General features: G+C 40.3%; 1 protein-coding gene and 1 pseudogene across 2 annotated transcripts in view; both read right to left on the bottom strand.

The window, feature by feature from the left end:
* The window catches only part of EEF1AKMT1 (EEF1A lysine methyltransferase 1), a 50613-nt gene that overhangs the window by 14954 nt on the left and 13449 nt on the right, over positions 1 to 22210 (bottom strand). For both annotated transcript variants that reach the window (XM_030921932.1, XM_030921931.1), the window contains exon 2: positions 13934 to 14096. In XM_030921932.1, the coding sequence (XP_030777792.1) occupies positions 13934 to 14077 (144 nt within the window). In that variant the 5' untranslated portion in view covers positions 14078 to 14096. The remainder of the gene's footprint in view (positions 1 to 13933; positions 14097 to 22210) is intronic.
* On the bottom strand, positions 964 to 11147 carry LOC115894604 (annotated as a pseudogene).

The following is a 22210-nucleotide window of genomic DNA, read 5'->3' as shown; positions in this document are numbered from 1 at the left end:
TTTTTCTTTCCATATGAAATTTAAAATAAGTTTTTCTAATTCTGCAAAGAAAGTCAACGGTAGCTTGATGGAAATAGCATTGAATCTATGAATTACTTTGGGCAGTATGGCCATTTTCACAATATTGATTCTTCCTACCCAAAGGCATGGAATTTTTTTCCATTTGTTTATGTCCTCTCTTATTTTCTTGAGCAGTGGTTTGTAGCTCTCCTTGAAGAGGTCCTTCACGTCCCCTGTAAGTTATATTTCTAGGTATTTTCTTCTCTTTGTAGCAACTGTGACTGGGAGTTCACTCATGATTTGGTTCTCTGCTTGTCTATTATTGGACTTTTAAAAGGTTTATCTGGATGATCTTACTAATATGGAATGGTTCTATAACACTCAAAACAAGGTGGTGGGCCAGGCGCAGTGGCTTACACCTGCAATCTCAGCACTTTGGGAAGCTGAGGTGGGTGGATCACGAGGTCAGGAGTTCAAGACCAGCCTGGTCAAGATGGTGAAACCCTATCTCTACTAAAAATACAAAAATTAGCTGGGCTTGCTGGCGGGTGCCTATAATCTCAGCTACTTGGGTAGGTGAGACAGAGAACTGCGTGAACCCAAATATTTCCAAAGACAAAATGTACATATACATGTGGGTATATGTATTAATTCATATCTACATTTGTCTATCCATTCTTTTTTTTTTTAGATAGAGTCTCGCTCTTGTTACCCAGGCTGAAGTGCAATGGCACAATGTCAGCTCACTGCAACCTCCGCTTCCTGGGTTCAAGTGATTCTCCTGCCTCAGCCTCCCAAGTAGCTGGGATTACAGGTCCATGCCACCATGCCCAGCTATTTTTTGTATTTTTAGTAGAGACGGGGTTTCACCATGTTGGTCAGGCTGGTCTCAAACTCCTGATCTTGTGATCCACCCGCCTCAGCTTCCCAAAGTGCTGGGATTAGAGGCGTGAGCCACTGCGCCTGGCCATGTCTATCCATTCTTATCTACTGGAAAAATGCCTAGCTCTGACCTCTACCTCCGCAAAGGACAGCTGGAAGAAAGCCCCTAGCATACAGAAAATGGAAGGATTTTGAGTTCACTTGATTTGGGAGGTGGCAGACAGTATCTGCTATCATGCACCGTAAGTAGTAAGAGTTGTCTGCTGGGTGACTACTGAACTGCCCTTCTTCCTCACTCCAACACCATCAGGGCACAATGATAGATTTTGGCTCTCCTCATATTATTCCATAAAGATAAAGAGTCCCACTCCTTTTTTAAAGATATTTGAAATACAACCTTATTCTGATTCTAAATGAAAAGGAATAAGAATGACAGTAACAAACAAGATTTCACCACTGAGCACTGTGATGTGACTGTAGCAGTCTTGTATTTGAAACTCAAGAAGGAATCAACTGCATTCCAAAACAGCTAAATATGCAAGTCCAAACAATTTAGGTATTTTTAAAACTGTGACATTCACTTTGAAGCCCATTCATCTCCAGCATCTCACAGATGAAGCACACGTTCCACTTACCTAGATAATAAATGGGCACACATGTTGTACCACTGATATTACACGACAAATAAAACTAGACTTCTGATGCTGGGCTCCAGCTTCATTCTCAAAGGTTATCATCCTCATCAGGGAGATGATGATCTCTGAACAACCTCTATCTAAATTGTGCTCATATTGCACTGATGCTCAGTCCATGACAGCCTCTGATGGGGCAAGGGCAGGTATGGCAACAAACTCTAAGTTAGGGCCTCCAGTGAACTTCCTAGCAAGCCAGAGGAAGAGCTTTTCAAAGTTGTAGTAACTTTTGGCAGAAATGTCATAGTACTGAAGATTCTTCTTTTGGTGGAAGAGAACAGATTTTGCCTTCACTTTCCTGTCCTTTATACCCACTCAGTTGCTGTCAACACAATGGGGATGTTTTCACATACTCATACCAGATGTCTGTGCCAGTCAGGCACATTCTTTTTTCTTTCTTTTTTTTTTTTTTGAGATGGAGTGTCTCTCTGTCACCCAGGCTGGAGTGCAACGGCACGATCTCAGCTCATTGCAACTTCCGCCTCCCGGGTTCAAGAGATTCTTCTGCCTCAGCCTCCCAAGTAGCTGGGATTACAGGCACATGCCACCACGCCTAGCTAAGTTTTGTATTTTTGTAGAGACGGGGTTTCACCATGTTGGTCAGGCTGGTCTTAAACTCCTGACCTCAGGTGATCCGCCCACCTCGGCCTCCCAAAGTGCTGGGATTACAGGCGAGAGCCACCAGAGGATCTCGGCACATTCTTGAAAGTTACTCTCGATGTCACATCAAACATTATAATGGCATGCTGGGCTAGGATGTAATAGCCATCTCTCACTCCACCAAATTTCTTCTGGCCAACCATATCCCATACAAAGAATGGGTCCTGTTGGTGTGCAACACAAGGCAATGAACCTCAATACCCAAGGTAGCTAGGTACGTCTCAAATTCACCAACTGACATTTCAAAAATGTAGTTTTTCCAATACCAACATCACCAACCAATATAAGCTTGAACTGGACTTGGGACTCCCCTTGGGTAATCATGATGTTCCTTCCAGAAGCGTCTTTCTGCCTGTCCAACTGAGGAGAATCCTGCTCTTAATATGTTACATGAATGTGGCTTTAAAAGTCAAAAGCACTACTAGGCTTATAAAGAAAAACAATAGTCTTGTATTCCATGACCCCCTGCCATTGAGCCTCACTCCTCAAAAGCAACCATTTTCAACTCTTGGCTCTTTCTCTGATCATCTATCCCCACATCTCTAAATACTATGCTTTAAATGCTATCCCTTGATAATCCATCATATATACACTAGGTATTTATTATGATAGATGAGGATTTTGCCCTCTCATACACATCATTTGCCTTTCCTTCACCCTCCCAATATGGTATTTATTTAATTTTTTGAGCCAGAGTCTCATTCTGTCACCCAGGCTGGAATGCAGTGGCACGATCTCGGCTCACTGCAACCTCTGCTTCCCAGGCTCAAGTGATCCTCCCACCTCAGCCTCCCAAGTAGCTGGGACTACAGGCACACACCACCATACCTGGTTAATTTTTGTATTTTGAGTAGACATGGGATTTGCCATGTTGGCCAGGAGGGTCTCAAACTCCTGACCTCAGGAGATCTACCCCGCTAGGCCTCCTGAAGTGGTGCAATTACAGGCGTGAGCCACCGTGCCCAGCCCCAATGTAGTTTTAAAGCAAGTTTTGATTAGTTAGCATTAAGTGTCAGTGTTCATTATTGAGCCAAGTGGCATACTATAATAGCATTTTTTTTTCAGTAGAATTCCTTTTTGTTTTTCTTAGAGTAAGTAAATGCATGACTGTTTCATTTGCTTGGTTAGTTTGTATTCATCCCTAATTCTTCTAATATCCTCTATTGGCCTTTCAATAAAATTTTCTACATATTGGATATCCTATCACTTTTATTTTTTCCCCTGAAGATCTCTGTCCTGGAACACGCCACCCTCCTACTACAACCTAGATTGGCTGCTCTCCAGACTTGCAGCACAAGTGTTACACTGGGACATTCTGTGTCACCATCATCCTGGGAATTCCCTCTCCTACTATATGCATCAGATTTTCTATTCCTTGGAGCTCAAGTCTTCTTTCTTTTCACTTGCAGCAAACCCTCCTGCAGCTCTTGAGAAGTACACAAGAGGGAATGTAAATGAGACTTCACATATCTAAAATATTTTGATTTTATCTTCACACAAGTAATAGTGTAGCTGGGTATAGAATTGTAGGCTATAGTTGCATGTGGCAGTATGTGTATAATCCCAGCTACTCAGGAAGCTGAGTTTGCTTGAGCCCAGGAGTTTGAGACTAGCCTGGGCAACATAGTGAGACTCCACTTCAAAAAAGAGAGAGGGAGAGGGAGAGGGATTCTAGGGCGAACACAATTTTCACTCAAAATATTGAAGGCATCGTTCTATTTTTAAAAGTTTCTAGTAAAGCTTTTGAGAAGTGCAACGTAACTCATAGTCTGAAGACTTTGTAGGAGACCTGTTTTTATTCTGGAAGGTTCTAGGATGTTCTTTGTCATCTGTATCCAGAATTTTCATAATCATGATAATCATGTGTCTTAATGAGGGTCTTCGGTTCTGGGAAATTTCTAATATTCTTTAAAGCTTTCTTTCCCTCTTCATTTTTTGTTCTGTTTTTCTGGAATCTTATTTGTTGAATATTGAGCCTCCTGGATTTATGCTAGTTTTCCAATGTCTTCTTTCCTATTTGTACATATTTATGGTGTACATGTGATATTTTGTTACATGCATAGAATGTGTAATGATCAAGTCAGGGTATTTACGATATCTATCACCTTGAGTATTTATCATGTGTTGGGAACATTTCAAGTCCTCTCTGCTAGCTATATTGCAATATACAATACACTGTTGTTAACTGTAGTCCCCCTACTCTGCTATAGAACATCAGATCTTATTCCTTCTATTTAACTATATGTTTGTACTCATTTACCAATCTCTTTTCATCACCCCTACCCCACCTTCTGAGCCTCTGGTATCTATCATTCTATTCTCTATCTCCATGACATCAACATTTTTAGCCTCCACATGTAAGAACATGCAATATTTGTCTTTCTGTGCCTCGCTTATTTCACTTAACATAATGACCTCCAGTTCCATCCACATTGTTGCAAATGACATAACTGCACTATTTTTTTATGGCTAAACAGTATTCCATTGTGTATAAATATCACATTTTCTTTATCCATTAATTTGTTGATGGACAGGTTGATTCCTATCCTTGTTATTGTGAACAGTGCTGCAAGAAACATGAGGAGCAGGTAACTTTTTGATATACTAATTTCTTTTCCTTTGAATAAATATTCAGCAGTGAGACTGCTAGGTCATATGGTAGTTCTGGTTTTGGTTTTTTGAGAAATCACCATACTGTTTTCCATAGTAGCTATACTAATTTACATTCCCACCAACAGTGTATAAGAGCTCCCTTTCCTCCACACCCTTACCAGTATCTGTTATTTTAAATCTTTTTAATAATAGCCATTCTGGGGTAACATTACATCTCACTGTGGTTTTGATTTGCATTACCCTAATGATTAGTAATGTTGAGTCTTTCCTCATATGCCAGTTGGCCATTTGTATGTCTTCTTTTGAGAAATGTCTATTCAGGTCCTTTGCTCATTTTAATGGGATTATTTGGTTTTGAAATTTTGGTTGAGTTTCTTATATATTCTAGATACGAGTCCCTTGTCAGATGAATAGTTTTCAAATATTTTATACATCTCAATGTGTTGCCTCTCCATTCTGCTGATTGTTTTCTTTGCTGTGTAGAAGTATTTAAATTTCATAGAGTCCCATTTGTCTATTTTGGTTTCTTGTGCTTTTGAGGTCTTAGCCATGAAATCTTTGCCTAGACCAATGTTCTAAAGTGTGTCCCCTATGTTTTCTTCTAGAAGTTTTATAGTTTCAGGCCATATGCTTAAGTCTAATCCATCTTGAGTTGACTTCTGCATATGGTGAGCGATAGGGGTCCTGTTTCATTCTTCTGCATATGGTGAGCGATAGGGGTCCTGTTTCATTCTTCTGCATATGGTGAGCGATAGGGGTCCTGTTTCATTCTTCTGCATATGGTGAGCGATAGGGGTCCTGTTTCATTCTTCTGCATATGGTGAGCGATAGGGGTCCTGTTTCATTCTTCTGCATATGGTGAGCGATAGGGGTCCTGTTTCATTCTTCTGCATATGGTGAGCGATAGGGGTCCTGTTTCATTCTTCTGCATATGGTGAGCGATAGGGGTCCTGTTTCATTCTTCTGCATATGGTGAGCGATAGGGGTCCTGTTTCATTCTTCTGCATATGGTGAGCGATAGGGGTCCTGTTTCATTCTTCTGCATATGGTGAGCGATAGGGGTCCTGTTTCATTCTTCTGCATATGGTGAGCGATAGGGGTCCTGTTTCATTCTTCTGCATATGGTGAGCGATAGGGGTCCTGTTTCATTCTTCTGCATATGGTGAGCGATAGGGGTCCTGTTTCATTCTTCTGCATATGGTGAGCGATAGGGGTCCTGTTTCATTCTTCTGCATATGGTGAGCGATAGGGGTCCTGTTTCATTCTTCTGCATATGGTGAGCGATAGGGGTCCTGTTTCATTCTTCTGCATATGGTGAGCGATAGGGGTCCTGTTTCATTCTTCTGCATATGGTGAGCGATAGGGGTCCTGTTTCATTCTTCTGCATATGGTGAGCGATAGGGGTCCTGTTTCATTCTTCTGCATATGGTGAGCGATAGGGGTCCTGTTTCATTCTTCTGCATATGGTGAGCGATAGGGGTCCTGTTTCATTCTTCTGCATATGGTGAGCGATAGGGGTCCTGGTTCATTCTTCTGCATATGGTGAGCGATAGGGGTCCTGTTTCATTCTTCTGCATATGGTGAGCGATAGGGGCCCTGTTTCATTCTTCTGCATATGGTGAGCGATAGGGGCCCTGTTTCATTCTTCTGCATATGGTGAGCGATAGGGGCCCTGTTTCATTCTTCTGCATATGGTGAGCGATAGGGGTCCTGTTTCATTCTTCTGCATATGGTGAGCGATAGGGGTCCTGTTTCATTCTTCTGCATATGGTGAGCGATAGGGTCCTGTTTCATTCTTCTGCATATGGTGAGCGATAGGGGTCCTGTTTCATTCTTCTGCATATGGTGAGCGATAGGGGTCCTGTTTCATTCTTCTGCATATGGTGAGCGATAGGGGTCCTGTTTCATTCTTCTGCATATGGTGAGCGATAGGGGTCCTGGTTCATTCTTCTGCATATGGTGAGCGATAGGGGTCCTGTTTCATTCTTCTGCATATGGTGAGCGATAGGGGTCCTGTTTCATTCTTCTGCATATGGTGAGCGATAGGGGTCCTGTTTCATTCTTCTGCATATGGTGAGCGATAGGGGTCCTGTTTCATTCTTCTGCATATGGTGAGCGATAGGGGTCCTGTTTCATTCTTCTGCATATGGTGAGCGATAGGGGTCCTGTTTCATTCTTCTGCATATGGTGAGCGATAGGGGTCCTGGTTCATTCTTCTGCATATGGTGAGCGATAGGGGTCCTGTTTCATTCTTCTGCATATGGTGAGCGATAGGGGTCCTGTTTCATTCTTCTGCATATGGTGAGCGATAGGGGTCCTGTTTCATTCTTCTGCATATGGTGAGCGATAGGGGTCCTGTTTCATTCTTCTGCATATGGTGAGCGATAGGGGTCCTGGTTCATTCTTCTGCATATGGTGAGCGATAGGGGTCCTGTTTCATTCTTCTGCATATGGTGAGCGATAGGGGCCCTGTTTCATTCTTCTGCATATGGTGAGCGATAGGGGTCCTGTTTCATTCTTCTGCATATGGTGAGCGATAGGGGTCCTGTTTCATTCTTCTGCATATGGTGAGCGATAGGGGTCCTGTTTCATTCTTCTGCATATGGTGAGCGATAGGGGTCCTGTTTCATTCTTCTGCATATGGTGAGCGATAGGGGTCCTGTTTCATTCTTCTGCATATGGTGAGCGATAGGGGTCCTGGTTCATTCTTCTGCATATGGTGAGCGATAGGGGTCCTGTTTCATTCTTCTGCATATGGGCATCTAATATTTCTAGCACCATTTATTGAAGAGGTGTCCTTTCCCCAATGTATGTTCTTGGCACCTCTGTCAAAAATCAGTTGGCTGTAGATACGTGGATTAATTTCTGGGTTCTCTATTCTGTTCCATTGGTCTATGTGTCTGTTGTAATACCAATACTATACTGTTTTGGTTACTATAGCCTTGTAGCATCAGTTGAACTCAGGTAGTGTGATGCCTCCACCCTCGTTCTATTTGCTCAGGATTGCTTTGGCCATTCAGGCTGTTTTTTGGCTCCATAGAAATTTCAGGACTTTTTTTTTTTCTGTGAAAAATGACATGAGTATTGATAGGGATTGTACTGGATATATACATTGTTTTGGGTATAATCATTTTAACTGTGATTATTCTTTTGATCTGTGAGCATGGGATATCTTTCCATTTGTTGGTGTCTTCAATTTCTCTCCTCAGAGTTTTGTAGTCTTCCTTGTAGACACCTTTCACCTCCTTGGTTAAATTTATTACCAGGTAGTTCTTTTTTTTGTAGCTATTGTAAATGGGATTGCCTTCTCGATTTCTTTTTCGGCTAGTTCATTACTGGTGTATGGAAATGCTACTGATTTTTGTATGTTGATTTTGTATGCTGCAACTTTACTGAACTTATACGATCTAAAAGTTTTTTCCTAGAGTCTTTAGGTTTCTCTAAGTGTAAGATCATGTCATCTATAAAGAGGGACAATTTGATTTCCTCTTTTCCAATTTAGATGCTTTTTCTTTCTTTTTCTTGCCTGATTGTCCTAGTTAGGACTTCTAGTACTATGTTAAATAGCAGTGGTGGAAGTGGGCATGCTTATCTTATTCCTGATCTTAGAGGAAAGGCTTTCAGCTTTTCCCCATTCAGTATGATGTTAACCGTGGGTTTATCATATATAGCCTTTACTATGATGAGGTATGCTCCTTTATGCCTAGTTTGTTGAGAGTTTTTATCACGAAGATGTTGAATTTTTTAAAATGCTTTTTCTGCAGCTATTGAGATGATCATATAATATTTCTCCTTCAGTCTGTCGATGTGAGGCATTATGTTTATTGATTTGCAGGTGTTGAATCTTCCTTGAATCTCCAGGATAAATCCCACTTGATCATGGTGTAATATTTTTTTGAGGTACTATTGGGTTCTATTACTATTTTGTTGAGAATTTTTGTGTCTATATTCATCTGGGATACTGGCCTGTAATTTTCTTTATTTCTTACATTATTGTCTGGTTTTGGTGTCAGGATAATGCTAGCCTCATAGAATGAATTAGGGAGAATTCTCTCCACTTCAAACTTCTGGAATAATTTAAAGATAATTGGTATGAATATTCTTTTTAAGTTTGGTAGAATTCAGCGGTAAAGTCATCTGGTCCTGGACTTCAGTTGTAATGTCTCCTTTATTTCTGATTTTATTTATTTTTGTCTATTGTCTTTTTTCTTGGTTAGTCTAGCCAGTAGTTTATTAGTTTTGTCTATGTTTTCAAAAAGCCAATTTTTCATTGATCCATTGATTTTTTTTTTTATTCTGCATTTTGTTTAGTTCTGTCTGCTCTTTATTATTTCTTTCCTTCTACACATTTTGGGACTGGTTTGTTCTTGCTTTTCTAGTTTCTTAAGGTGCACTGTTAGATTATTTATTTGAACTCTTCCTACTTTCTAGACGTAGACTTTTATTGCTATAAACTTCACTCTTAGCACTATTTTTGCTGTATTCCATAGATTTTGGTATGTCGTGCTTTGATTTTCCATTGTTTCAAGAAATTTTTTGACTTCCTCTTTAATTTCATCCCTGACCTAATGATCATTCAGGAGCATATTTAAATTCCCTGTATTTTTAGTTTCCAAAGTTTCTCCTGTTATTGATTTCTAGTTTTATTCTGTTATGAACTGAGAAGATATCTGACATTTCAATTTTTCAAAAATAGTTGAGACTTGTTTTCTGTCCAAACATAACCACATGGAACTGGAGAATGTTCCATGTGGTGATGAGAAGAATGCATATTCTTTAGCTGCTGGATGCTATGTTCTGCAAACATCTCTTAAGTCCATTGGTCTAAAGTGCAGTTTAAATACAATGTTTCTTTGTTAATTTTCTATGTAGATGATCTATCTAATGTTGGAGTATCCAGCTATTACTGTATTCGTGTCTATCTCTCTTTTTAGATGTAATAAGATCTGCTTCATACATCAGGTGCTCCAGTGTTGGGTCCATATATGTTTAGAATCATTATTTAGTGAAATGATCGCTTTATAATTATATAACAACCTTGTTTCTTTGTACTGTTTTTGACTTAAAATCTGCTTTATCTGATATAAGCACAGCTAGTCCTGCTTATTTTTGGTTTTTTGGTTTCCTTGTGCATGGAATATCTTTTTTTCCATCCCTTTACTTTCAGTCTGTATGTCTTTACAGGTGAGATGAGTTTCTTGTAGGCAGCATATAGGTGGATCAAGTTTTTTTACTTTAAATCTGTTCAGGCAGTCTCTATCTTCTAAGAGGAAAGTGTAATCCATTTAACATTCAAGGCTGTTGACATGCGAGGGCTTATTCCTATCATTTTATTAATTTATTTCTGGTTGTCTTGTATATTCTTTGTTTCTTTCTTTCGTTCTTATTGTTTATCATTATGGTTTGGTGGTTTTCTGTGTTTGCTTTACCAGTGGATTTTATACGTTAGTGTATTTCCATGATGGTAGATTTCATCCTTTTGCTTATGCTAAAGGATGCGTAGGACTCCTTTAAGTATTTCTTGTAGGGCTGGTCTAGAGGTGATGAATTTCCTCAGCTTTTACTTGTCTCAAGGGAGTCTTGATTTCTCTTTCATTTATGAAGAATAATTTTGCTGGGTATAGAATCTTTTGCTGGCAGTTTTTTTTTCTTTCAATACTTTGAATATACCACCCCATTCTCTCCTGGAATATAAGATTTCTGCTGAGAATATGCTGTTAGTCTGATGAAGTTTCCCTTATAAGTGACTAGTCACTTTTGTCTTGCTATTTTTAGAATTATCTCTTTTACTTTTGACTTCTGACAGTTTGACAATAATGGGCCACAAAGAAGACTTTTTTGAATTTAATCTGTTTGGGAATCTCTAAGCTTCCTGTATCTGGATGTGTAAATCTCCTGCTAGACTTGGGAAGTTTTAATCTATTATTCCATGAAATAGGTTTTCTATCCCTTTTGTCTTCTCTTTGCCTTCTGGAACACTGAAACTATTTAAAAAGCCAGGCGTGGTAGCTCCTGCCTGTAATCCCAGCACTTTGGGAGGCCAAGGCAGGCAGATCATTTCAAGAACAGCCTGGCCAACATGGTAAAACCCTGTCTCTACCAAAAATACAAAAAAATTAGCCAGGTGTAGTGGCTCATGCCTGTAGGCATAGTAACTGCTTGAACCCGGGAGGCAGAGGTTGCAGTGAGCCGAGATCGCACCACTGCACTGCACTCGCCTGGGCGACAGAGTGGGACTCTGCCTCGGAAAAAAAGAGAATTAAAGAAAAAACTGGCCACTTATGGTGTCCCTTACGTCATGTAGGGGAAGATGGAGCCAGGCTAAGCAGGCCTTTTCTCAGGATTCCTGGTGGGAACAGCAGTAGCTGTGCTATTCTTAGGGAGGGTGGTGTGGCTTTCAGTGGCAGCAGCATGAACAGGAGGTTGGGAAGTGCACACTTTGGCCCTAGTCATGGCTATAAGCAGGGTAGCCTTTCCTAAGAGTACTTTTAATTGTGCAGTGGTCCTGCTACTACAGGCACTTCAGGCTCACACTTCAGCCCTGGTGGCAGCAGACCACAGCAGCCCCAGCTGAGTCTGGGGGAAGTCAATGGGGCTCCAGAGATGTGGAGACGCAGGGGCTGCTGGGTGTCATGGCAGGACGCAGTCTTGTGGGAGCTGGGCTCTCAAAATGGTGCCTTGTGTGGGACTTGGCATGTGTTCCCTTACTGGAGTAATGCTATCACATGGTCTCCAGGCAGTTTCCTATGTTTGTATCAGGGCCACCTGTATGGGTCAAAAGGGCTCTTCTGTGGCTAGAACTGCAGAATCCATGGTGGGAATATAAACTGCTAGAAGTCACTCACTTAGCCTTTCCCCACACTGGGGAGCCGCTCTAGGCTCCTAATTGATCCCTGTCAAGCAGGCTGCCTTGCTTCCTCTCCTTCCTCACCTTAGGTGTTTCCTGTCACTTCTCTGTTGAATTCCAGCATTCTCTCTAAGGTAATCTATTTGAAGTGAGATTATTGGCTCACTATTTTGGATCTTATTTGTGGAGGAGGCAAGTACCCAATACCTCTAGTCAGACATCATGGTTAAATTTTGTCTGTCGATTTTTGTGTTTTCTACATTTCCTCAATTTTATAATCAAACCAAAGTTTCAAAATTAGAAAAGGTGTTAATCCTAAGTAGTGGGATTAGCACTAGTTTTCATAACTAGAAAAAAAGTACATAGTATTTTAAAAATTAAGAAGAAGGAAAAAAGAAAAAGACCACCTCAAGAATAATGCAGTACTTCAAATTTCTTATATTTGTTATTTATAGAAGCATCAAGCTAGAAGGTAAACAGACATAAAGAAGGGAAACAGTAAGAAAGAGGCTTTAGAATAAGTGGAACATGTAGAATAAATGGAAAGAAACATGTTTATCACAGTTTCAAACAGGGTAAATAGGAAAAGCTTATTTAACTTAGAGATCCAAACAGGACACAAAAATGTAAAAGACTATAAAAAAATGATAAGCATACAGAATCTTCCTTCCAGCTGCAAAGTGTTGAAGATATACCTATTATCAAGGAGTAGTCACAGACAAACTTCAAGCCTTGTCTGTTTCTCAACTATTTCCTTAAAAAAAAAAAATTGCCAGGTGCGGTGGCTCAAGCCTGTAATCCCAGCACTTTGGGAGGCTGAGACAGGTGGATCACGAGGTCAGGAGATCGAGACCATCCTGGCTAACACGGTGAAACCCCGTCTCTACTAAAAAAAATACAAAAAATTAGGCAGGTGAGGTGGCAGGCGCCTGTAGTCCCAGCTGCTCGGGAGGCTGAGGCAGGAGAATGGTGTGAACCCGGGAGGCAGAGCTTTCAGTGAGCTGAGATCCAGCCACTGCACTCCAGCCTGGGCGACAGAGCGAGACTCCGTCTCAAAAAAAAAAAAAAAAAAAAAAAAAAAAAAAAAAAATCCTGGTCATGTTAGGAGTTTCCTTCAACTCATTTTTTTCTAATCCCTATTGTAATTCAGATGATAAAAATATAATTGAAATACATATTATACACCAGAAACTATTCATATCTTCTTTAAATTTCCTTTTCATCAATTTTTCAATACATGTTTAATTCCCCAATTTCTAGCAATGATAATATTTTCTCTTTCCAACAGGATTTCTGGGGTCCCTAAAAACCAGTAGGTGTATCTGTATCCAAAAATGAAGAATTTTGTGTTGGACATAATAAGGAATTATTGACAGAGGCAGACAAATGCCTAGGCAGATGGGGTGGGTCCCCAGTAAAAACCCCACCTCCAAGACAAAGACAGTTTAAAGCCTGAAAGCCAAGCCACAAGTTAAATCCTTGGATCAGACTGAGAACTTGCCTTCCCGTTTGCACACTTTCTTCTGATTGTTCTCTACCCTTTACCTATTTTACATATACTTACCCTTTCCTACTTGTTTTTTCTACACTGTTGTGCCCACCTTTGAGTGGTGCCTTCACCTTCACCTTTTTTGCATACTCACAAACCAATCAGCACACAGTCCCCATTCTGAGTCCATAAAGGCCCCAGACCCAACCACAAGGCGTAACCATCCCCAACCCTGTGTCCCATCTCTGCTGAAAGCAGTTTTCATCACTCATTAAAATTCTTCCCCACCCTCTTCATTCTCCAGTGTCCCTCATATCCTCATTCTTCTTGGACATAGTACAAGAGCTTGGGAACCGCTGAACGTAGGTACGAGCTATAACACAGCCAAGCTGGGGCACACCAGCATGGCCGAGCAAGGCCTGGGTGGGGTATTGCCAGCCGAGGGTCCCCAGCTTGCAAAGTGACCAAGCAGAAAAATCCTGCATCATTATCTCCTTATCTGAAAAACCCCATCTTCTGATCACCAACCAGCCTGATAGTCAGAATCAAGAACAGCTGTTCAAGAAAAGCTGTTAAACTGTTCTAAAATGTTCACTAACTGCTTTCTGTGTTAGCTCCCCATAGAGAAGTTCAGATCCCAAACGACAGGTGACAGAGATTCCGGTTTTAGGTGAGACAAACACTGGACTAATGCACAGAGTAGGTTTCATATCAATACTTCCTGATGGCTGTGAAATGCCATTTACTTACCCAATTCTCTTCTATTATTCCAATGTTATATTTATCATCCTCGCCTAGGTCAATTTGTTGTGTTTGCTCAGCATAAAATTCCTGGAGAGCTGCTAAGGCGTGGGCAGAAAGCTGGGGTGTCTCGTCATCTTCCAAATCACTCATTTCACAAGTTGTTTATAACCTGCAGATCGAGAAATAAACATTCTATGCAGATTTTGTTTCCCCTTCCCATCCAGAAATGATTTTTTAAAAATTTTATTTAACAGCAAGGATCCAAACTGAAGTGAGTTTTATACAAGTAAACCAAAAATGAAATTCTAAGCCCCCCAGCCAACTGAATAAATCCCTCTTCTGGGGCCAAGTAAACCTGAAAAACCAGGCCACGGTGGAAGGACATGTCTCATTATACTCTCCCTCCTCTGGAATTCAGACACAACTGACCAGTATTAACATTAAAACGGAGATCTAAAGAGTGACAAAACAGACTTTGTAACAATAAGATATCAAATTCCAATCTGACTCTAGTATAGCACACACAACAGATAAGAGGCCCCAAAAGAAGTTGAAGTATTTTATCCCCAATATCCCCAAATATATTTTCTGATTTTTATTTTTTTGAGACAGAGTCTCGCTCTATCACCCAGGCTGGAGTGCAGTGGCCCAATCTTGGCTCACTGTAAGCTCCGCCTCCCGGGTTCACGCCATTCTCCTGCCTCAGCCTCCCAAGTAGCTGGGACTATAGGTGCCTGCCACCACATCCGGCTACTTTTTTGTATTTTTAGTAGAGACGGGATTTCACCATGTTAGCCAGGATGGTCTCGATCTGCTGACCTCGTGATCTGACTGCCTCAGCCTCCCAAAGTGCTGGGATTATAGGTGTGAGCCACTGCACCCGACCTTTTGACATATTTTGAAATGGCCCTAAAAAGTTGTCTCATGTGGAGAAAATCTACATACTATAGAGAAGCCCCTTCTCTTTCCAGGTCTTCTCCGGACCCAGGAGAGATTAAGAGTCTGACACCTTTTTCGGTCTGATAGAGGCATTTAGCATCGCTTCTCGCTGAACCCTGCTGCTTGCAGGCTTCATCTACAGAATAATAAGAACCTTGGTCTCCAGAACCCTTTATCTTAATCCAGACACTCCTTTCCATTGATTCCAAGATAATAACTTAACTCTTTCAACCAACTGCCAATCAAAAAAATTTTTGACTCTACCTATGACCAGGAAGCCCTCCACTTCCAGTTGTCCTGCCTTTCTGGACCAAACCAATATATACCTTACATGCACCGATTGATGTCTTATGTCTCCCTAAAACATATAAAGCCAATTTCTTCTGAATAGTGTTATTTATATGTACATCAAACAAATTATGGCATATAAATCATGTATCATATTTTGGCTAGCTTATATATCCTCAGTATGAGAAACAGTTGGTCAACATAAGAGTAGATCATACTGCCCAAAGCAATCTACAGATTCGATACAATTCCTAACAAATTACAAACATCATTTTTCACAGAATTAAAAAAAAATTCTAAAATTCATATGGAACCAAAAAAGAGAATGAATAGCCAAAGCAATCCTAAGCAAAAAGAAGAAAGCCAGAAGCATCCCATTACTTGACTTCAAACTATACTACAAGGTTATAATAACCAAAACAGCATGGTACAGGTTAAAAAATATATATATACATAATGGAATAAAATAGAAAACCCAGAAATAAAGCCACACACATACAATCAACTGGTCTTCAACCAAGTCAACAAAAATAAATAATGGGGAAAGCATATTCTATTCAATAAATGGTGCTGAGAAAACTAGCTAGCCATTTGCAGAAGAGTAAAACTGGACACCTACCTCTTACCAGATACAAAAATTAACTCAAGACGTATTAAAGACTGAAATGTAATACCTCAAACTATAAAAACTCTAGGAGGAAATATAAGAAAAACTCTTTTGGACATTGGCTTAGGCAAATAATTTATGACTGAGACCTCAAAAGTAATTGCAAGAAAATCAAAAACTGACCAATGGTAAAGCTCTACACAGCGAAAACAACAATCAACAAAGTAAATAGACAACCTACAGAATCAGAAAAAATATTTGCAAACTATGCATCCAACAAAGGACTAATATACAGAATCTATAAGAAACTTAATTAAATCAACAAAAAAAAAGAATTGCATTAAAAAGTGGGCAAAGGCCGGGCGCGGTGGCTCAAGCCTGTAATCCCAGCACTTTGGGAGGCCGAGACGGGCGGATCACGAGGTCAGGAGCTCGAGACCATCCTGGCTAACACGGTGAAACCCCGTCTCTACTAAAAAAATACAAAAAACTAGCTGGGCGAGGTGGCGGCGCCTGTAGTCCCAGCTACTCGGGAGGCTGAGGCAGGAGAATGGCGCGAACCCGGGAGGCGGAGCTTGCAGTGAGCTGAGATCCGGCCACTGCACTCCAGCCTGGGCAACAGAGCGAGACTCCGTCTCAAAAAAAAAAAAAAAAAAAAAAGTGGGCAAAGTACACGATCAAAATAAGGCACACAAGTACCAAGAAACTTGAAAAAATGCTCAGCATCACTAATTATCAGAGAAGTGCAAATTAAAATCACAATGAGATGCCATCTCACACCAGTCGGAATGGCTATTACTAAAAAGTCAATAAATAGGCCGGGCGTGATGGCTCAGGCCTGTAATCCCAACACTTTGGGAGGCCCAGGCGGGCACATCACGATGTCAGGAGATCGAAACCATCCTAGCTAACACAGTGAAACCCGTCTCTACTAAAAATACAAAAAAATTAGCCAGGTTGGTGGCGGGCACCTGTAGTCCCAGCTACTCAGGAGGCTGAGGCAAAAGAATGGCAGTGAACCCGGGAGGCAGAGCTTGCAGTGAGCTGATATTGTGCCATTGCTCTCTAGCCTGGGCGACAGAGCAAGACTCTTTCTCAAAAAAAGTCAAAAAACAACAGATGCGGGCAAGGATATGAGAAAAGGGAACGCTTATACACTGCTGGTATGAATGTAAGTTAGTTAATACTATGGAAAACAAAAAGACTCCTGTACTAGTCTGTTTATTGCAGGACTATTCACAATAGTAAAGCCATGGAATCAACATAAGTGTCCTATCAAAGATGGGCTGGATAAAGAAAATGTGGTACATATACACCATGGATTAGCACACAGCCATAAAAAAGAGTGAAATCATGTCCTTTGCAGCAACATGGATGCAGCTAGAGGCTATTATCCTTCGTGAAATAAAAGAGAAACAGAAAACCAAATACCACATGCTCTCACTTGCAGATGGGAGCTAAACAATGGGTACAGGTGGACATAAAGACAGAAATAATAGATACCGGGGACTCCAAAAGAGGAGCGGGAAAGAGTGGGAGAAGGATTGAAAAAACTACCTATCAGATACTATGTTCAATATTGGGTGATGGGTTCACTAGAAACCCAAACTCCATCATCACCCAATATACTCATGTGAAAAACCTGCACATGTATGCCCTGAATCTAAAATTAAAAATTAAAATAAAACATTTTTTTTAATTAAAAAAATATACATATTCTAAAAAATAAAAATTAAAAAGAATTCACAGACAAAACAAATACATCAAAATAATGGACATACTTAATGCTGATGAGAATGTAGTGATATTGGTATACTCTCTAATTTAGATAACAATTTAAATTGGCATAATCTTTTGGAAAGGAATCTGATAATTTGGACATAAATATTTCTACTTTCTACACCAATTCTCATTCCTAAGCTTTCTACTCTGAAATAATCACAGATTCACAGGAAGTTGCAAAAATAATGGAGGTCCATCCCATGTATCCTTCCACCTATTTTTCCACAATGGTAACAACTTACATAACTACAGTACAATGCCAAACCAGGAAATGAACAGTACAATCCACAGAGCTCGTTCAGTTCAACCGTTTTACACACATTTATTTGCACATGTATGCACATGTGTATAGTTCTATATAATGCTATCACTGTAGATTCATGAAAACACTTCCTTGGATAAGAGACAGAATATACCAGCACCACAGAGATGAGTTGTACTACCTTTTTAAAGTCATTACTATCCTCTCCCACCTCACCCTCCATTCCTAACCCCTGGAGAGCATGAATTTGTTCTCCATTTCAATAATTTTGTCACTTCAAGAATTTTAGATAAATGGAATCATACATTACACAACTTGAGATTGTCATTTTTCACTCAGCATGGTTTAAAATTTACCCAGGATGTTCTGTGTATCAGTAATTCATTCCTTTTTATTGCTGAGTAGTAATCCATAGTATGGCCACACTTTACTTAACCATTCACCCACTAAAACATTTGGGCTGTTTCTAATTTTAAGCTATTACAAATAGAGCTGTTGTGAACATTCCTGTATAATGTATAGGAATTTTCATTTCTCTGGATAAATGTTCAAGAGTATGATGTTGGATTTTATGGTTAGAGTGTGTTTGAGGACATTAAAAAATTTATTTCATGATGATAAATTAAAAGAGAGTTTTATCAAATGAAGAACTGAATCCCTGTACTATGCGGTTTACTGTGGCCAGAGAAGTCAGGGTTCTCTTTGCAATCATGTAGTTTGTTTTTGAAATGCCTATTGAAGTGAAATGTGCAAATTTTAAAACATCCTTATTGAGATCTAATTCATATACCATACAATTCATCTATTTAAAGTGTACAATTCAGGTGGAAGGTGGGAAGCTGGGGCAGGAGGATCACTTGAGCCTAGGAGTTTGAGGCCAGCCTGGGCAATACAGTGAGACCTTGTCTCTACAAAAATGTTTTTAAAAATTAGCTGAGTGTGATGGCATGTGCCTATAGACCCAGCTCCATGGGAGGCTGAGGTGGGAGGATCGCTTAAGTCCAGGAGGCACAGGATACAGTGAGTCAAGATCATACCACTGTACTCCAGCCTGAGTAATAGAACGAGAACCTGTGTCAAAAAAAATAAAGATAAAAAAATAAAGTGTATAATTCAATGACTTTTAGTATATTCAGAGTTGTGCAACCATCACTATAATCAAATTTTAGAACATTTTCAAAACTCCCAAAAGGGTTTGCTCTTTTTTTTGGTCATACCTATTAGCGTATGGCACACTTATCTCCCCATCCACACTTAGTCCTAGGCAGCCACTAATCTACTTTGTCTGTATGTATTTGGTTACTCTGCACATAACAAAATCCCATCTACAAATGGAATCATACAATATGTAGTCTTTTGTAAATGGTTTAGTTTTGTAAGTAATTGCCAAACATTTTTCTTGAGTGTCTGTACCATTTTGCATTTCCTCTAGCAGCATCTGAGAGATCCAGTTCCTTTGCATCCTCACCAGGATTTGGTATTTATTTTAGCTGTCTCAATGTGTGTGTAGTGCTAGCTTCTGGCAGTGTTAATTTGCATTTCCTGAATGCTTAATGTTGAACGTGTTCTCATATTTCTATCTGCCATCTCTTTTTATCTCTGGTGAAATTTCTGCTCATGTCTCTTGCTATAGCTCAATATATCATTTTCTTTTATGGATCTTGTATTTGGTGCTAAGAAGGATTTGTCAACCACTGAGTCCCAAAGAAGTTTTTTGTTTTTTTGTTTTGAGATGGAGACTCACTCTGTCTCACAGGCTGGAGTGCAGTGGCGGAATCTTGGCTCACTGCAACCTCTGCCTCCCGGGTTCAAGTGAATCTCCTGCCTCAGCCTCCTGAGTAGCTAGGATAACAGGCATGTGCCACGAGGACCGGCTAATTTTTGTATTTTTAGTAGAGATGGGGTTTCATCATGTTGGCCAGGCTGGTCTCAAACTCCTGACCTCAGGTGATCTGCCCGCCTTGGCCTCCCAAAGTGCTGGTATTACAAATGTGAGCCACCATGTTTGGCCCCAAAGACATTTTATATAAAACTTTTTCTATTATATGTAGAACTTTACATTTTAATCTATGATTCATTTTGAATTAATCGTCACATAAAAGTTTTAGGTCAGGTTCTTTTTTGTTGTTGTTGTTATTGTGTGTGGATGTACAAATTGCTCCAACATTTGTTGAGAAGGCTATTCTTGAAATTGCATTTTCACCTTTGTCAAAAATCAGTTAGGGACATTTGTATAAGTCTATTTCTGGGTTCTCTGTTCTGTCCCACTGATCTGGGTCTACTGAAAATACCATTCTTGATGATTGAAGTTGAATATTGAGTCTTAAAATCAGTTGGCATGTTTCTTCATATTTTGCTCTTCTTATTCAAAAAATGTTTTAATCTAGTTCCTTTGCCTTTCTCTACAAAGTTTAAAATAAGCTTATGAACAGCTACAAAAAAAAATCTTCCTGGGAAGTTGATAAACATTGTGTTAAAACTGTGTATCAATTTAGAGAGGATTGATATCTTTATTTTTGGGGGGTCTTCCAATCCATAAAACATAAAACATGGCACATCTTTCCATTTACTTAGTTCATCTTTGATTTATTTCATCAGTTTTTTTTTTTTTTTTTTTTTTTTTTTGAGACAGAGTCTTGCTCTGTTGCTCAGGCTGGAGTGCAGTGGCATGATCTCGGCTCACTGCAAGCTCCACCTCCCGGGTTCATGCCATTCTCCTGCCTCAGCCTCCCAAGTACCTGGGAGTGCCACGACGCCCAGCTAATTTTTTGTATTTTTAGTAGAGATGGAGTTTCACTGTGTTAGCTAGGATGGTCTCGGTCTCCTGACCTCGTGATCTGCCCACCTTGGCCTCCCAAAGTGCTGGGATTACAGACCTGAGCCACTGCTCCCGGCCTCATCAGTCTTTTATAATTTTCAACACACAGGTCCCGCACTTGTTTTGTTAGATTTATATCAATTTCATTTCAGGGAGCAGGGAGACGTGGCAATGGTAAATGAATTTTTTCAAATTTGATTCAAAGTGTTAAATGTTAATATACAAAAATACTGATTTTTGTGTTTTGATCTATCCTGTAAAAATAATGAACTCTTACATTATTTCTAGATCCTTTAGCGATTCCTTGGGATTTTATACTTAGAAAATCATCTCTGGCCAGGCATGGTGGCTCATGCCTGTAATCCCAGGAGAGGCATGAGGTGGGCGGATCACCTGAGGTCGGGACTTCAAGACCAGCCTGACCAACATGGAGAAACCCCATCTCTACTTAAAATACAAAATTGGCTGGACGTGGTGGCACATGCCTGTAATCCCAGCTATTTGGGAGGCTGAGGCAGGAGAATCACTTGAACCCGGGAGGCGGAGGTTGTGGTGAGCCGAGATTGCACCATTGCACTCCAGCCTGGGCAACGAGAGGGAAACTCCATCTCAAAAAAGAAAAGAAAAGAAAATCATCTCTGTAATCAGGAATCATTTTATTTATTCCTTTCCAATTTAGATGCTATTTATTTCCTTTTCTTGCCTTATTGCACTGGCTAGGACCTTTTTTTTTTTTAAATTTGAGACAGAGTCTCTCTTTGTCACCAGGCTGGAGTGCAATGGTGTGTTCTCGGCTCACTGCAACCTCCACCTCCCGGGTTCAAGTGATTCTCCCTGCTTCAGCATCCTGAGTAGCTGGGATTACAGGTACCTGCCACCACACCTAGCAACTTTTTTTTTTTTTTGCATTTTTAGTAGAGACAGGGTTTCACCATGTTGGTCAGGCTGGTCTTGAACTCCTACCCTGAAGTGATCTGCCCACCTCGGCCTCCCAAAGTGCTGCATTACAGGCATGAACCATCGTGCCCTGGCCAGGACTTCTAGTAAGTTGAATAGGAGTGGTAAGAGCAGATATCCTATGCTTGTCCCAGATTTTAAGTGGGAAACCATTCAATCTTTCACCATTAAGTACGATGCAGCCACAACCTTCTGGGCTCAAGTGATCTTTCCACCTCAACCTCCCAAGTAGCTGCGACTACAGGCGTGCATCACCATGCCCAGCTAACATTTTTATTTCTTGTAGAGATGGGGTCCCACTTTGGTGCCCAGGCTGGTCTCAAACTCCTGAGCTCAAGTGTTCTCTTCCTGCCTCAGCCTCCAAAAGTGCTGGGATTACAGGTGTGAGCCACTGCACCCAGAGTGTAGATGTTCTATATTAAGATGATGAAGTTCCCTTTATTAGTAGTTGGCCAAGTTTGGTCATGAATGGGTGTTGAATTTTCAAATAACTTTTTGATATCAATTTATGCAATCGTAATTTTTCTTTAACCTCATGATATAAATTAAGCTGACTGATTTTCTATTAAACCAGTCTCACATTCCTGGAATAGGTTCCACTTAATTGTGGTATATAATTCTTCTTATGTA

The sequence above is a fragment of the Rhinopithecus roxellana genome, chromosome 18 (genome assembly GCF_007565055.1).
Source record: "Rhinopithecus roxellana isolate Shanxi Qingling chromosome 18, ASM756505v1, whole genome shotgun sequence".
Classification (NCBI taxonomy): domain Eukaryota; kingdom Metazoa; phylum Chordata; class Mammalia; order Primates; family Cercopithecidae; genus Rhinopithecus; species Rhinopithecus roxellana.
This window is presented reverse-complemented; position numbering and strand designations above follow the sequence as displayed.